This window comes from Pygocentrus nattereri, chromosome 13 (genome assembly GCF_015220715.1).
Source record: "Pygocentrus nattereri isolate fPygNat1 chromosome 13, fPygNat1.pri, whole genome shotgun sequence".
Taxonomy (NCBI): Eukaryota; Metazoa; Chordata; class Actinopteri; order Characiformes; family Serrasalmidae; genus Pygocentrus; species Pygocentrus nattereri.
In genome coordinates, this window is record NC_051223.1 from 3,124,944 (window position 1) to 3,143,098 (window position 18,155).

The 18,155-nt window shown below is 39.6% G+C and overlaps 1 protein-coding gene across 4 annotated transcripts in view; it reads right to left on the bottom strand.

The window, feature by feature from the left end:
* LOC108431394 (zinc finger protein 385C-like) overlaps window positions 1-18,155 on the bottom strand; it is a 146,282-nt gene that overhangs the window by 25,254 nt on the left and 102,873 nt on the right. For all 4 annotated transcript variants that reach the window (XM_017704497.2, XM_017704495.2, XM_017704496.2 and 1 more), the window contains 2 exons: window positions 9,496-9,638; window positions 4,044-4,154 (listed from right to left, as the gene is read on the bottom strand). In XM_017704497.2, the coding sequence (XP_017559986.1) occupies window positions 4,044-4,154; window positions 9,496-9,638 (254 nt within the window). The remainder of the gene's footprint in view (window positions 1-4,043; window positions 4,155-9,495; window positions 9,639-18,155) is intronic.

Sequence of the window (18,155 nt, forward strand, 5' to 3'; positions counted from 1 at the left end):
TACTATTCAGAGTAAAGAGTCTAAAATTCCTGCCTTAAAAACTGAAATTGATAATATCTGATATGTACAGATCCTGGGGCCTGGGGCTGTGTCCTTCAAATAAATACTACCATTTCTTATCACACTCTCACAGCACTCTCTTTCTAATACACACTCCCCAGCATGATCCACCATCCATTTGAAAACAGCATGCTGGCATTTATTAAATAAAAAAATGGTTCTCATTGGAATTCAGAGTTTTTCGTCTTAACAATCAAAATGCAAATGTGTAACGGAATAACTAGCAGTGCAAAAACTGACGCTGGATTGAAAAAAAAAACAATCTGAGGAAAAGTGGAGAGTGGAGCAAGTGACTATAAAGAAAAAAGTGATGCCCTAAATTTGATATGAATGATAAATAAATAAAATATATTACATCTACAATTTTGTTTTTTGGTTTACTTACCAATTGCAATAGCTGTGCTGATGCAATCTTTTTTATTTTATGAAAAATGTACGTGTTTGAATCAAGTAAATGGTAAATGCAATGTTTATGTGTACATGCAACATCTATGTGTGTATGTATGTATGCACCTGTGGCCATGGGGCATTACCATGACACTACAGTAAAAACATCCATGACTATGCACACCTCTCATTTACAGCAGAAGTAAAAAAGTGGCTGATTCTGACGATTAAGCTCTTACTGATCAGAACTGTGCTCTGAATGAGCATGCATTTTACTCAATTCATTTTACTGTTGCCAAAGGAAGTGTGCACACTCCTCTACTGGCAGATTTAAAAGAGTGGCTTTCTTTTTTGTTAGTTTTTCCTGGTACAGGGCTAGTCAGGTTGATGTGTTTAAAATTCCAGTAGAAGGTTCAGAGCCATCAAAGAAGATTCCGGGGCATCACAGATTCTGGGAGGAGATTCATTGCCATCAAAGATTCTCATAGAATAGTCACAGCCATCAAATACGTTTTTAGTGAATCAACAATTCTGGGCCATCAAATATTCTGCTGAAACATTTAGGACCACCAAAGATTCTGGTAGAAGAATAAGGGCCATCAAATGTTCTGGAAGAAGAATAAAGGTCATTCAAGATTATGGTAGGAGAATAATTACCATCAAAGATTCTGGTAGAAGAGTAAGGGTCATTAAAGATTCTTCTAGGAGAATATTGGCCATCAAAGATTCTGGTAGAAGAATAATGGCCATCAAAAATTCTGGTAGGAGAATAAGAACCTTTTAAGATTCTGGTAGAAGAGTAAGGGTCATCAAAGATTATGGTGGAAGAGTAAGGGCCGTCACAGATTAGGGTAGAAAAGTAAGGGTCATCAATGATTATGGTAGGAGAATAAAGGCTGTCAAAGAATCTGGTAGAACAGTAAGGGGCATCAAAGATTCTAGTAGAAGAATATGGGCCATCAAAGATTCTGGCAGGGGAGTAACTTCCATTAAATATTCTATTGGAACATTTAGGGCCATCAAAGATTCTGGAACATTATTAAGGGCTATCAGAGACTCTGGTAAAACACTGGTAAAAAGGGCCATCAAAATCAACCAGACATGCTTATAGGTTTTTCTCCAGATTTGTAGCCACCGTAACTGCAATGGCCACCCTTAAATCTCCCTTACCGTGTCCTCATACATTGTACTATATACTGTGTATATATAACTGTATTGTTGTATAAATTCTTTGATCTACTAGATTCAATCTACTAGATTTACATGTGTAAATATTTACATATTATTCTTGTTTGCCTCTTTTTGTATCTTGTTAGTTAATAGCCTTGTGTACCTGTCCGGTCTATTAGATGTCATGCATGCGGTCAGTCACCAAGACAAATTCATCTTATGTGTAGCACAACAATTTGATTCTGATTCTGATAACTGGCTGCTTTTTAGCCACAAGCTTTTTATAATTCTTCATTAAAGCGTCACATTAAAAGGAAAGGGGAAGGATGTGAGGACAAAAAGAGAGGAATGAATAGCAATGGAGCGATAAAATGTTTCATAGTGAAAAAGAGGAAAGAGGACACTGATTGGAGCTGCACATTCCATTATTGGGGACTGAATACAGAAAAGAAAAGACACTTTAATTAGCTTAACTGAATAGAACAATTTACGGAGCAATTGAGATTCTACCATATATCAGGCCTTGATTTTCTTTCTTTCTTTCGTTCTGTGTGTGTGTGTGTGTGTGTGTGTGTGTGTGTGTGTGTGTGTGTGTGTGTGTGTGTGTATACCCGATGTGTGAGGAAAATTGGGTTGGGGGTTTTCAAAACCTACAGGGAGCAAGGAAATAACTATAGAGAGGTAAAGCAACACAGAGAGATATCAAAGAGAGAGAGAGCGATCTGGGGAGAGATACAGAGAAAATGAGAAACAGAGTAGAGAAAGGGTGAGAGAGTGAACAGAGAAAGAGAGGAGACAGTGAAAAAAGGGAGAGAGAGAGAGAGAGAGAGCAAAGACAGAATGAGAGGGAACAGAGAGAGGTGGGAACAGAGTAGGAGAGAGTGAACAGAGGTAGAGAGAGGAAACAAGGGAAGACAGAGAACAAGGTGGGAAAGAGAAAAAAGAGAGAGAGGTATAGATACAGACAAGGAGAGAGAGAAAGACAGAGAAAACAAGGGAAGAAAGAGAGAGGGAAAGATAGAGAGCGAGGAAGTGAGCGAGTTAAAGTCTACTATGAGGAACTGCATGAAACAGTTGTATGACATTAGGGATTTTAAGCATGCAGAGCTGCTACAGCAACCAGAAACAGTGCTGATTTCCACATGTGCATTTTTGACTGGCTAGTTCTTTTCCCCGTTTGGCTGAAGCCTGGCAAGCTGGTCTTCCACAGGCAAAAACACTGGTCCAGCATTAATGAATCTGCAGACCACAATATGTTCAGCTCATAATATTACAAAAGACAAAAGTACTATGAAGCGATCATGTTATCTACTCATGTCATCTACTTTATCTCTTGATCTCAGGTAGTTTCTTAACACTTTATTAGTAAATTACAGAAACAAAAGCTGATCAGAGGTTTTGATTTCCGCTGTTTCTGCTTTAAAGACAATTTCTGTAGCTGAAGCTTAAAGTTGTCAAAACGTAAAGTCCTTCTTGTAGGCATGACAGTGAATAATCAGGGAGATGAAGCAGCAGCTGAACTAAAATCAGTGCTATGTTCTAGTGTAAAGGTGAACAGACTGGCAAAAGCAGGTCAGCTGCCAAAGCTAAACCTGAACTGACACTTGCCAAGTTCACTGAGATGTCTGTTTCCCATAGCAGTGCAATAGCAGAGATGGACCACACCATAAGGCTTTTAGAGAACTGTACATTAACGAAAATGAAAAAAAAAAAAAAAAAATATATATATATATATATATATATATATATATATATATTGATAATTGTAATAAATTCACTCCAGTTAATGCTCATAGGTCCACATCCCTCCCCACAAAATGATCTTTCTTTGGATTAGGACAGATTCTAAAATTCTTTCTTTTTCTGTCCCATAAATGTTTAACCTAAGTCAAGAGGAAAGGGACAGAGAGAGAGAGAGAGAGAGAGAGAGAGAGAGAGAGAGAGAGAGAGAGAAAGAGAGAGAGAGAGACAGAGAGAGAGAGAGAGACAGAGAGAGAGAGAGACAGAGAGAGAGAGAGACAGAGAGACAGAGAGAGACAGAGAGAGAGACAGAGATAGAGAGAGAGAGAGAGAGACAGAGAGAGAGAGAGAGACAGAGAGAGAGAGAGAGAGAGAGAGAGAGAGACAGAGAGAGAGACAGAGAGAGAGAGAGACAGAGAGAGAGAGAGAGAGAGACAGAGAGAGACAGAGAGAGAGAGAGACAGAGAGAGAGACAGAGAGAGAGAGAGAGAGACAGAGAGAGAGAGAGAGACAGAGAGAGAGAGAGAGACAGAGAGAGAGAGAGAGAGAGAGAGAGAGAGAGAGAGACAGAGAGAGAGAGAGAGAGAGAGAGAGAGAGACAGAGAGAGAGAGAGAGAGAGACAGAGAGAGAGAGAGAGAGAGAGAGAGAGAGAGAGAGAGAGAGAGAGAGAGAGATCGTCACTGACTGTAGAATTGAAGCGGAGGTGACAAATGTTGCAGGAGATGATCTGTTTCTTTTTGATTGGCTGCGGAAGGCCGAATGTGTGGCTGATAACTGCCTTCTGAACAGGATCCATCTATAGAGAGAAAACACATACAGAAAATACATGTTTCACATACATTTACACATCACCTGGGCCACCCATAAGAGGTGGGCTAAAACAAATAAAACATGAAACTATTAAACCATGAATTACAAAATGTGCCCTAACTTCTCAAAGGCCACGTTTTATGTTTTATTTTCCCCAATATGCTACATTCAGCATATAAACAGTAGTTGTACATTAAAATGTACAACATTCCAATAACTGTCACCTCTGGTAAGTTTTTCATTTTTCAACACCGTCATGTATTCCGTTTGAGTTATGTTTGATGTGTGATGGCCATTACGATGGCAACAAAAAACAACTGTTTTCTAAATATATAGAAAATTTCTAAATATATAGAAATTTAGGTAGTTGTTTTTTTAAATTAAAATGGTCCATGTGAATATTATACACATGCTTGCATTTCTCTACATGTTTATATTAAATAATTAGCGAGGGCTCCTAAGTGGCGCACCAATCTAAGCACCCCCTAAGAGTCCCAGTGAGCTAAATGGCCTAGTGCTAGTGGTATCATGTGACTGGGGAGACCTAGCTAGTGGGTGCAACTGACCATAACTTAACTGGGGAGAAAATTGAGAAAAAATGCCAAAGAATAGCAGAATAACACTGTATAATTAAAGAAAAAAAAAACTTTTAGCTACTGCAAAAAAAAGAGTTTAACTACATATGGTTCATTAAGTCTCAAACTTCACCAGTTTGATTTATTTCAATACGATTCTGATTTTCTTCAAAACATACGCAATACTGATATATATCTAATAAAAACTAGGGATGCATGTACATGTGCGTGTAAAAATGTGTACACATATTTTTAGTACGTGTCTGATACCATACTTGTCACGATTGGCCGCTCCCAGTCCTGTCCATGTGCTTTGTGTTTTGGATGTGCGTTTTTTTTTGGTTCAGCCCCCTTGTTTGTTGACTCTGCCCCTGATTGTTTTCACCTGTCCCTTGTTATCCCTGTGTATTTAAGCCCTGTGTTTGCCCCTTGTGTTTGCTGGTCTTTGTTGGTTGTTGGTTATTCTGGTTACTGTGTGTGTTGTTTGAACCTGCTTATTGTTTGTTGTTGGTCTGTCATGTCTGCCCCCCATTCTATCCGTGTTGGCTCTATGACCCTGGACCGTCTTGACCATGACCCTGGATTTGCCAAAGTAAAAATCTCCACATATGCGTCCGCCTCCTCGCTCCTCATTACAATACTGAGTAAACTACTTAGTATTAAGTAATTAGTGTAAATGAGTGCAATGTACCTTAACAGTTATATCACTGAAATCTAGCTGATTTTAAATGACGTGCAATAACTAGCTATGTTACTTTAGTTACTTTTGATCAAGTAGTGCTGCAGTGGAGAAGAGCAGGTTGTGTTCCTCACACAGGTCTGAAACCTGATCTGTCTCTTTTAACAAGTCTCTGTAGCACAGTGACAGCAGGAATTGCATCTGAGGCTAAAGTATCCAGGGAGCTCACTAGTGGTGTTTTACATCTGAAGTCTTCTGTTTGGCTGTGAGCTGTTGCTGAATGTCCTCTCAAGCCAGACATAGACTTGGTCCACAAATAAGCACTCGAATTAAGCCCTTTTATTCCGGCAGGAATCTAGTAGTTTAAAGTGACCAGCAACTTTGTGTCCAGCTGTCACGGTGTCAGTAACACTCCTTCACTGCGTTTGTTCATTAGTGAGGCACTGTACACTCGGCCTACGTCACAGCAGGTATGAAAATGTTGGTATCGATGCGTTTTTATGAGTACGGGTAAATGAACATGGCATCAGTATCAATGCATCCCTAATAAAAGCCTTAACAACTAGCCCTCAAAATTTATTTTGTCCAAATAAATAAGAGCCAACACTATTAAACACTGCTGTAAAAGATTCTAAAATTCCAAATTGTCCAATCTGACGCCGTCTTAATCAGCTTAATGCGATGCTCAAATCAAGTAAATAGTCTTCCGTCAAACACCTTCTCATTCTCCTCATGGAGACAAACTATTACTAGAGGCTAAGCTGTTCGCTAACAGTCTTCGACAGGGTGGTGTGATGCGGCTGTGAGGTAAAGTGCAGGGGTCATTCCTCCCCTGAGGAGATTTGTTCAGGTTACATAACGCTTAGCCTCGCTAAAGCTTTGCAGCCAGCCACATTTCAGCACTGACAGCCACTTCAAATATAGGTAATATGCTGAAAAAAGGTTAGTAGACTATATGTAAACAAATAAGCATTTTTGCACAAGCAAGATTTGGAAGCATGCTGTAAATTTTTTATTTTTTCAAGAGTTACCCATTAAAGTTATTAGTTATTCATTACAATTTCCTTCTTTAGCATAACTAAAGACCTTATGATGGCCTGGACTGATCAAGATGGCATATGAACCAACATGTCCAGCTAACAGCAGTAACGTGACTAGATCAGGAAGAAGTGGAGACATTTTAAAAACATTATCTAAAGCCACAGAAGGAGACGAACCAGGCTGGAGAGCAGGAACTCTGCTGACATGCTATTTAAGCGTCAAGTAAGGAAAAAATTAAGGGCAATTGTTCCTCAAACGACTGGGAATGTGAACGCAGAACGTGATCAGACTAGTAGTGGTTCAGTATAATGATTCATCCGGTCAAAAATCTTTCTCAGGTAGGAGTTTTGTCATAACCGTTATAGCATTATGCATTAAATTAGCACAGATAACACAATGTACAAACACTGCAAGCTATGCTAAGATGATCCTTTTTAGCAGACTGTTTCAACCCCGATTTAAATGAAAATGAGAACACAGCAGATACTTGATCACCTCCTGCTGTTTAGTCTGTCTCATCTAAAGTAGTCCACTTTGTTTTGAGGCAGCACACAGGGAAGGATAGTCTTCCGTGGTTGGCCTTAGCCTACCATGGACACCAGACAGCCACAATTGTTTCCTCTCATGCGCGAAGCCACCTGACACAGTTAACTACATCAAATCTTCAAATTAAACGAGACACATAAATGAGACATGTGACTTGAGAAATCAGACGCAGCTTAAGTTGACTTCTTATTCTGCATCCTCTTATTCGAACTTTCTGTTCCACCTTTAATGGTGCAGCAGTTATATTGTGGCACCTGAGGTGCAATAATGAACCTGCTGCATCATTTAAGGGGGAACAGAAATTTTGACTAAGGTCCTCAAACTCATAATGGGACAATGTACTGATTTTCTGAATGCTGTGAGTTTCTTTAGCCCTGTCTTTGGTGGTCTTGGGTGGAATGATACCAAACTGCTCATAATTTTTGTTGTAAATGCCCCATCTTTTAGCTACTATATATATAAAAAGATGTGTTACAAGTGAATATAAGTTCCAGGCTCTTAACAACCTGAGGTATGGATTAGGGTTGTATATTGAGGCTTAAGTACTTGAGTAACTTGAGTAAAGCTGCTGGTATTTGAATAATGAAATTACTATTCAGGCAGCAATTCAATGAAAAAATTTTTTTTAACTGGGCTGTAACATGTATATGTGAGTAAGTATGTTTATTACACTGGCCACACTAATAGTGTCTAAATGTGAGCATGTTGCCAAGGATGTGTTGTTAAAGGCATGATTTAGAAGGCAGAGATAGTGTAGCTCTATCGCCAACTGGGCTAACCACACTGCAAAGCATGCCCAAAGCATCTCACTCCCTCCACTGGCTTCTTACACTGTACCTTGGTGCCATCACTACCCTTGCTAAACAGTGCACACATTCTTAGCTTGACATGATGTAAAAGAAAATGGGACTCACTGGACCAGGCAACCTTCTTCCATTGCTCCAGGGTCCAGTTTCTGACACTTGCCTATCCATTGTAGGCGCTTTTGAGAGTGTAGAGGCGTTAGCATGAGCTGAAATGTGCCGCCCCATAAGGAGCAGAGTGTGATGTGCTGTGTGTTGTGGCACATTCTTCCCATAACAATTATTTAAAATTTCTTTGACTTGAGCCACAGCAGACTTTTGTCAGTTCAGACAAGACTAGAAAGCCAGTGTTGCCCTTGCATATAGATGAACATCCTGTTACCTCTTCATGATTTGTCTCTCCCCAGACCAATATTAGCAGATACTCACCACTGCTAACTGAAAACACCCCACAAACCTTAATGTTTCAGAAATGCTTCGGCCCAGTCATCTGGCCATAACGATTTGGCCCCTGCCAAAGTCGCTCAGGCTTCACATCTGCCCATTTCTCCCGCACACAATACAAAGACTATGAAAACCAACTGTTCACTTACAATCTAACATATCTTGACATGTGCCGATGTTACAAGACAATAAATGTTATTTTCTTCAGCTGTGAGTGTTCATAGTATACTGGCTCATCAATGTATATTTCTCTAACAAACTAAAATGTCAGCACATTGTCCACTGAGGAGAAAATACTTCGTGTTTTCATTTTAAGGTTTCATTCTTCTTGTCTTTGCAAATCTCATCTCGTTGCTACTCTCACAGCATCTTATGACCTAGAAGTCTAAAGTCCTCTACAAACCCAGTGATATATTTCCCATATGCACTTTAAATATCCTTAATTAAGCTACAGCATCCTTTTTATTCTAAGCACACTGCTCCTCCGCTGGTACGTTAATTTACTGAAGGCTAACGGCTTATCACTTCCACTTTACCTCGGGACCCTCTCTGCCCCCCCACCCCCCTTTGATAACAAATCATGTTTTTAACCTGCAGCTCAGACTAGAGTGTCTGACTACATTTAGCTAAAATGCCTGTGCATGAGCAGAACGCATACAGATCTGTGCATTAGAACAGGGAGTTTCCTTATCTAGTATCAGCTCCTGTCTACTGAATCCTAATGGATATAATAGCTGGATTGACTGATGGATAGCCGAATGTAGAACAGCAGGTTCACTCTGTTTTCCATATTCTAGAGGAGAAGTCAGAGCTCTGTGCTTGTCAGCCTTCATCTACAACAGTTGAAGTCATGTTGTGTAATGTGTAGCAGATCGGACTAGCTGACTAGGAAAGTGAGAGTCACCAGATCCAGCTTGAAGGCTGGGGCCTTGGATGGAATAGTGGTTATAAAACAATACTATTTATTGTCGTGTTGTTTTTTTTTGTTGCGTTAATATTTTCATTAGCTACAGCAAAACAGTCCAGCTCAGTAGCATTTTAAACTGGTAACTCAAAACGTAATCTCCAACATAAATTCATTGTGTTGTTATTGTATTCATTGTTGTAATTTCTCAGTGGGTTGAATGGGATTTTACAATTATCCCAAATGGAAAGAACACATCGGTTGGCAGAGCACGGATACCCAATAACACTGGGTGGCTGAGGTATATAAACATGTGCAAGTGTGATTACACTGACCGTGTTAAAGTTGGGGAAGAGGCTGAGGGGGGAGGAGCCATTGACCCTCAGAGGAAGAATGTGCTTCAGGTCCAGCTGAGGCTGCAGCGGCCGTCCAGGAAGTGGCAATGACGTCAGTAAAGGACTGCCCTGGACAGGACTTCCTGCACGAACAGAAAACAAGAATCAAAGGTTAATTAACAGAATTGCAACAATTTTTCTTTATTTTTTTGCTGATATACAAAAATATCTGATATAAAAAATACAAAATTGACTCTAAGCAAAGCTTTTAATAACCAGCCTTAAGTCAAGTCAAGTCAAATCAGCTTTTATTGTCAATGCTAAAATATGCACAGGCCATACAGAGTACTGAAATTGCGTTACTCTCAGACCACATGGTGTAGCGATAACAAATAGACGTTAAACAAGAAAAGTGTGAATATACATAGATACAAAAAAACCCCACTAAACACTAATCATAAAAAATAAACACTAATTGTAGAAAAATAGAATAATAAAAAATAATATAAATATAAGAAGGTCCTGAAATTAACACTAAAGTGACATAAGGCACATACAGATTAAGGTCTGTGGGTATAAATAGTGCAAATATAAACAGTAGTGAAATTAGAATGAGCTTATGGAGCACTTAAGTAGTGCTTGAGTAGGCAACTTAATGTAGCTCAGATGTCCAGAACTTGACAGATAATTTGTCAAGCAATGTAGTTTATTAACAGTAGGTTATTTCTGTGAAAAAACATAACAGCTTTCAATAACTTGCTACATTAAAGCTGGCGGTATACTTCAAATGAACACAACGTTTTGAAGGAAAAAAAAACATAATTTTGGGTGCACTGGCTTGAGTTTATCTGAATATCACTGATCCTTATAATCAAGTGTTATGTCCTGAGCCCTCCCTCTGACTGAGATTGGTCCACTGCATGAAGAAGGCTTCTAGTGGTGCTGAGACATACTTTTCTTTACAAATATATTGAAAACAGCCTGTTTGGCAGGACTTCCTTTTGTCATTTGAGGTATACTGCTGGCTTACAACCAGTGTACAAGATCATAAGTGTGTACATTGAGTATTTTACAGATTTCATACATATTCATAGTTTAAAAATAAAAATGAGGCTCCCGAGTGGCGCAACCGGCTAAGTGTTGGCCCTATCGTCAGGAGATGGCGAGTTCAATCCCTGGTGATGCTACAGCCGTCTGTAGCTGGGAGTCCAAGAGAGCACAATTGCCCCCCCTTCTCCCCCCCCTCACTCAACGCGATACTAGTCGGTGCAGGCGTTTGTTAGCTGACGTAAGAGATCTGCTTTCCCCCGTGCGCGTTCAGCTGTCCCGTGACGTTGCGTCACCAGTGGCTGGTTTCACAGGCCTCGGAGGAAGCCTGTAGCATTGTGTAACATGGAGCGAGGAGGTGGACACACGTGCTGAGATAAGCGACTTTTATTATGAGCAAATCCAGGGTCATGGTCAAAATGGTCCTGGTTCATATAGCCGACACGAAGAGCAGGAGGGACAGACATGACAAAAATGAACACAGAACTCCAAACAGCATAAACATAAAACAGCCAGCACAATCAAACAGTACAAAGACCAACACAGACCAGGGAAAACACAGGGCTTAAATACACGAGGGCCAACAAGGGATCACAGGTCAAAGGTGGAAAACAGGTGGAAACAATCAAGGGCGGAGACAAGAAACAAGGGGCAGAACCGGGAGGTAACCAAAGAAGCACATGGACAGTAAACAAAAAAGCACATGGAGGAGTGGGAGGAGCCAATCGTGACACATTGTTAGTTCTAAGTAGTGGGTGGAATTGGAAACGACTAAATTGGGGAGAATATCAGGTTAAAAAAAAAGAAGAAAGAAACACAAGCGGTAGAAATCTCTGCTGTATCCTTATTTTATCTTTTGAATGACTCTTCTGTCTCTGTTTCCGATGGAAGATTAAGTGTCTCTCGATCTTTAACTGAGGGGAAAATTTCCTGAAGGAGATCAGGCACATTAGCAGCTAATCAGGATTAATTAAAACACTCACCACTTTCTTTCTTTATCTGTCCTTCTAACTCTTCCTCTCATACTGCATTCTCCTTCTTTCCTTCTCACTTTCTATTCACCTTCGTCCTGTTCACCCCCTCTCTCTCTCTCTCTCTCTCTCTCTCGGTTCCACACTCTCTCGCCCATCTGTCCTCATGGAGTTCTGCATCAGTGCTCATATTTGCTTTTGCTTGGGCTGCACAATGTATTAGTGCTGCACATTGTAGCCCTCAGGCAAGAAATTACCCTTTCTGCCCTCCACTCCACCAAAATGTGATTTATTTTTTTCAATTTTTTGCATGGCTATGCTTGATGACATGTTCATTGCTAATCCAATGAGGTACACAAGTGTCAGGTTTGAGGGTAGGAAAACAGTACTGTGTTAAACTTATATTATAGTTTTATACCCATACAGTACTGCGTTAAAGTCAGAGACCTTCCTACGTTTATTAAATTTCTGGTCTAAAATACAGGAAAGTAATTTAACAGAAAATTACACTGAAGCCTCGATACCTAAATGTAAAATTGATTTTTCAGTGTTTAGTTTGCCCATGCTTTGTCTTTATTACAGCTTTCAGTCTTCTCAGGATATTTTCACCATCTTTCAAAGATGAAAGCTTTGAGTGTTGTTTATCTGATGAGGACGATTTTGCTGGGCTGCCAGGTCTTATACGATCGCTAGAAATCAAAATTTCTGTGTGTGTTTCAATAACTTTTAGAACTTCCATTCTGGAAACTTGTATTTTAATTTTTTTTTACTTTGGAAGGGGAGGGGCTTGTGTTACGCAAGCACCCATGACTGGGCTTTGAATAAATGCTGTAGCAGGCACTGAAAACGCTCTACTTCAGAACTTCAATTTACCAGAGCTAAATCAGTATGTTTAATATATAATTATAGCTGAATATGGCTGTGGTTGGTTAGTGTAGTGGGTAACACCTCTGCCTTCTACACTGTAGACTGGGGTTCAATCCCCACCTGTGTAAACACCCTACACTATATCAATAAGAGTCCTTGGGCAAGACTCCTAACACCACCTTCGCCTACCTGTGTAAACTGATCAAATTGTAAGTCGCTGTGGATAAGAGCGTCAGCCAAATGCCATAAATGAATAGAATACTTGTCAAAAATCTAACTTAAAAAAAATTAATTAATATGCAAATTGTATCGTTATGCCCCAACTAAACATGCATGAAATCTGTGCACATTTACATTTTGACATTAACATGAACACAGGCCACAAAATCTGTATTCAGCAGTAATTTGAGGGCAGCGCTGACGAACAATCATTGACATCAAATTTAATTAAGCATTTAAAAACAGATACACCCTCCAAAAGAGCACTGAAAGCACTGAAATGTTAAATTATCCAGGTAGTGTAGGCCATTCATTCATTCATTCAAGCGTAGTATGTTTGATCTGTGACTTAAAGGCAGCCATCGAACAGTTAGATCAGACCAAGTTAGTATTAGTATGGGAAATTTGTAGGCCCAAGTCCTCAAAGGAGGAAAAAGTGGTATCGGCGTATCCTTCATGATATTTTGTTCACATGGTGCTGTCTGTTCTACCACCCACCTACCGTCTCTCACCTCTCTGATTACCCCCTCCTTTCTCTCTCTCAGCAGGAACGAGACATCGTCCTCATTCTCTGATTGGCATGCTGATTGTTAATTACTGATTATATGCGTTTGTGCTTTACACTAACTGCAAAGGGTGATGCTGTGCATTTAAACTAGCAGTATCCCTGCATTCAAAGTGGTGAGAGTTTCTCTGAATATGCATTCGGATTTCAATTATTATATCTTAGAAAACTCGAGTGCCATCAAAACTTTCATAAAGACCATGCAATTGTGCATGACATAAACAGATGTGTATAAAGTACTCTTTACTCAGTCCAATTTTTTTCCTAATTTCTTTTTTTGGGATTTATTCTTTTATGTAGCATCTGGACTTGTTTACTATTGCTCACACTGGTAACTTTGTAGCTTTATAATTTAAGACCAAAAAGAAAAATAGAGCCAAAGAAACAGTTTCTATGTTGATAGAGGCTGGATAGACTAGGTTTCACAGCAGTTCTTCGAAATAGTACTTTTTTTAACTAGAAAATAGGTTTCGGTCATTCTACCTTTCCCTCTGCACGGGGTAAGATTGGTCATCCAGTAAGATATAAACAAATAAACATTATAGCCATGATCTCTGATTGATGAAGGGCAAAACTTTTTTGGATGTCTGAATACTATTCATAAGAAACAAGAGAATACTGAATGGCAAGAAAACTGAAAGAAAATCTAAGAAATTTGCATAGCAGTATCATTTCAAACACCCACCATTAATGACAGCACTCTTTCATGAGGCCCATACAAATAAAAGCAAGCCAAAACTGGGTTGAGATCTATATAGGAGGCCATTATGAGCAGTGCTCAATCAGGCGCGCTGATGATAACTTTTTCTGTTTGCTTCCATCATTGGGTTGATGTTGCCCATTTAGCGGGGGCATACTGAGCAATGAGCATAGTTATGGTTTAATGGGCACTGCTGTGTGTTCTCCAACTGACAAAGTTTCAGTTTCAATGTTTTCAAGTTTCCTCATTTACTGGTGTATCTCCCAGATTATTCCTTTGCCTGATCCCTGTGCTGCTCTTTAATCTTCCATAAAAACTTGTCTCCTGGACGACTGGACTGTCTTATGGGCCAGAGGAGGATGAGCTTCCTTTTTGAGGCTTGGTTCCTCTCATTTGTTCTTCCTCATGCTCGTACGTAAATGAAGTAATTGCAAGTGAACTGACAAAGGAGAGGAGGTTAAATTCTCAGAGAACTTTTTGATAATTCTGTTCATGTCTTAAATTTGACACACTGTGTCTACCACTATGTAATGAATGAATCCACAAAGGCAGTTGTAGAATAATAGCTAGGTTACAGCTAAATTACAGTTGATGCGGTGTTCATTGGGTTCTGAATGGTTCCTCTTGCATGCAGCACTGTATTGTTGCTTTTAACAACGTAAGCACTGACCTAAGATAATTTCGTACACTTTACATTCAGTGTCAGATGTAAATATTTTGCAATATGAAATATGTAATGTAGTAAGCCACATAAATCTGTCTACAGGTCAGTTGTCTTAGGGGCTCTGTTTAATTTGAACAATATATATAAACTGAATTAAATGAAATCATATCCAAACACCAGATTTTGAGTTCTGTCTCCTGGTCTAAAAATTCTGCTACAAAGCCTGTCTTCCAAAATCCCTTCCTCAGAGCTACCACATAATGTATCCTCACCAGTAGCATTTAGCGAATGCAGACCACGCCTTGGTAAGTGAGATTATGAGAGAAGGGGAACTCTGAGGAATTTTGGACTAGAGTTCGGTATGGCTTCTGCGGGTCACGAGAAGGCCAACCCCCCATTAAAGATCAATTGCATGCATGGACAAGGTTAAGGAGAAAGGGGAGGAGGCGGGGTGCGAAATTCATCACGAGTAGGAGGAGTGGAGGACTGGTAGAAAGCTAGAATTAAGTAGGAGGAGTTTAGTGGTGGTCCCAAGGCCCTCATTGGGTTACCATTGTCACTTATCTAAGACATACAAATAATTCTGTGAGAAGATAACATGCAGCATTATCTGAAGCAGTATCATTTGAAGCAGGATACTCTTCAAAACAAAGGTTCCTAAATAGTCCTTGGCTTTATGTATGATTCTAGCAAAATAACTCTTATTGGTGTATTTCATAGATCCACTAGATTATTTAAAAGTTCCAGGGGTGCCCAATCCTGGTCCTGGAGATGTACCGCTCTGCAGAGTTTAGCTCCAACTTTCACATGGTCCAGGTATTGAAGGCCTTCATGGGCATCTGAAGCCAGGCCTGTTGTATCTGAACTCTCCAGATGGGAAGATCTCCAAGACAAAGATTGAGCACTCATGAAACAGCACAGGGAATTCAAATTATATCCAGGCTCTAAAACTGAAAGAGGTTATTTGTTCTTTAAAGAATCGTCCACTGTCAAGATCTTTAGGGCGATGGTTCTCAGAGAGCTCGTTGTGGAATTTTAAAGAGTGTAGTTACACTAGTAGCTTTATCTTCATGCAAAGCCATGAACAGGGACGTTACCTTGCATCCATATATGTGCAAAATTAGCAAACTGACTATTGAATGACTTAGTAATTCAGAGGATCCAGTGGCATTCGGGGTGAAAATGTATACTATGAATCATATTGGCTCTGAAACATTTTGTTTTTGTTTACTGTAGGGTGTGATAGCAGGGATTTCTGAAAATGTCATTCATTTATGCCATACAGAACGTCACCAACCACAGAAGGACAGACAACCTCAGAGGACTGTAATATCACACAGGGCAGATTCTGATCTGGTTCATGAGCTGCTGGAACCAATCTTTTATCTTAGTAAGAACCAGGTCACAGACAAGAATCTAACAAGATGTATTTAACGGTTTCTCTAAGCCAATCATGTGCATGACTGAGACGTTAACCTGGAAAGATGTATTAAGTTTGAAAATGGCTGCTCTGATCCTTATGAGAGTGAAAGTGATCTTCTCTGTGTGTCTCTCCCTCCTCCCTGCTCTCTCCATCCGTGATGATGGTGGGATGTGGAGAGAGTGGACTCAGACTGAAATGGGTCGTTCCGCTTAATCGGCTTACCATGGCTGAGTTGTGGAGAGAAGGCCACTCTCATTTCTCGCACTCTCAGTCTATCCCCTCGTTCACTCTGTCTCTGTTTCTCACTCTTTTTTAGCCCGTCCCATTTCAGCCAAGTGATAATTCCACTAACCAATCAGAAAATTGATTGCTACAGAAAATACTGCACATTGATCAAAGACAGACAAAGTCAGAAGAACATTCTCTCCAGGTGTGAGTTAATTTAGCTGATCTATGCAAAATTTCAGTCAATTTAGCTGGTTTTCTTTTTTCTTTCTTTTTTTTTCACTGCAGAGAGTCCCTTCAAGGCAAACTGAAGTTCCAAAGTGGGTCGCCATTAATTTTCATTTCCATTTATGGAAAGTAAATTAAGGGGAATCCGTGTGGTAAAGCTAGCATTACAGTGCATGGCAAAGAGAAATAACACAGGCAGGTTCTCTCTCTCTCCCTCTCTCTCTGTCTTTCTTACTCTCTCTTCCTCTGTGGTGCCCACAAACATCTTAAACATCTCAGTATATTTTCCAAGCTGTTTAATGATAAATTAGTCCTCCCTAATTATCTCTCAGTTCTTTTAACAAAATGGCGATTATCACCTTTTACACATTACTTGCCGTCACCTATTACCAGGATTTATTATTATATTACTGTGAGATTGATTCAAACAGGGCTACTATTACTAAAGGAGCTCATTACATTACAGAAGTTAATTTGCTCGTTAATTATTACTTAGAAGTCCAGGAAGTGGATTCCTACTAGATGAAAATCATTGAGCTTATCAGTAATTACTTAAATCACAGCATCTCACCAGGTAAAATTAAATCAGCTCCATAAGGGCTTTACTTATAAGAAGTAATGCAAATACTGAACATATTTGTGTCACCTGCAGTAGTTTAAGTACTATGTCATTAAAATACATACATAAAGCTCTCTGCATACTTTGTTAGCCCCCTTTCACCCTGTTCTTCAACGGTTAGGACCCCTAAAGGACCACCACAGAGCAGCTATTGTTGGTGCAGTGGATCATTCTCAGCACTGCAGTGACATTAACATAGTGGTATGTTAGTGTGTGTTGTGCTGGTCCAAGTTGAACAGACACAGCAGTGCTGCTGGATTTTTTTAAACACCTCAGTGTCACTGCTGGACTAAGAATAGTCCACCAATCAAAAATATCCAGCCAACAAGAATCCTGTGTGTAGCATCGTGTGACCACTGATGAAGTACTAGAAAATGACCTACACAAACTGTGCAGCAACAGATGAACTATCATCCCTGACCTTACATCTACAAGGTGGACCAACAAAGAAGGGTCTATAAGAGTGGACAGTAAGTATGTGGTAAGTGTAGCTGATTAAATGAACGAAAAGTGTAGATAAAATATAGATGTACTTCATGAAGTGGCCAGTCAGAGTATTTAACTAGATTTTACATATGTAAGTAACCATTATGTTAACGTTTTTATTGTCAATTGCAAAACGATAATAGTACAATATTTCAGACTTTACAATTGCACAGTGAAGTCCATGCAGGCTGGTCAGACATTAATTGCTAACATACAGGCCAAGAGCTAATACATTATCTCCAAGCTAATGTAACCACAAAAGACATTTTTTTCAGGCAAAGTATGGTCTATATATGGTTTGTTTTATTTTGTTTGACATCACATAGTATGTGCAGTATTGAAATAAGCACCTTATTTGCCCATGTCCATTGAATGTATTGGTTGATGCTCTGTGCATATCAAATTGAGAGCCTTGTCTAGAACAGTTAGATATCATTTGTTGTGTTGTTCCACCCAGCAGTGATAAGTGTGACTTCTGAAAGTTAAATCCAGCCCTATGTGTTTAATGCTAGAAGAGAAACAGACACAGCTGACGTAGATTTGAACGTCTTTAGATTCTTATTATGATCAGTTTCAGCTGAAAGGGGATTAACTAACACATACACACACACACACACACACACGCAGGATGTGGAATGAAAAAACG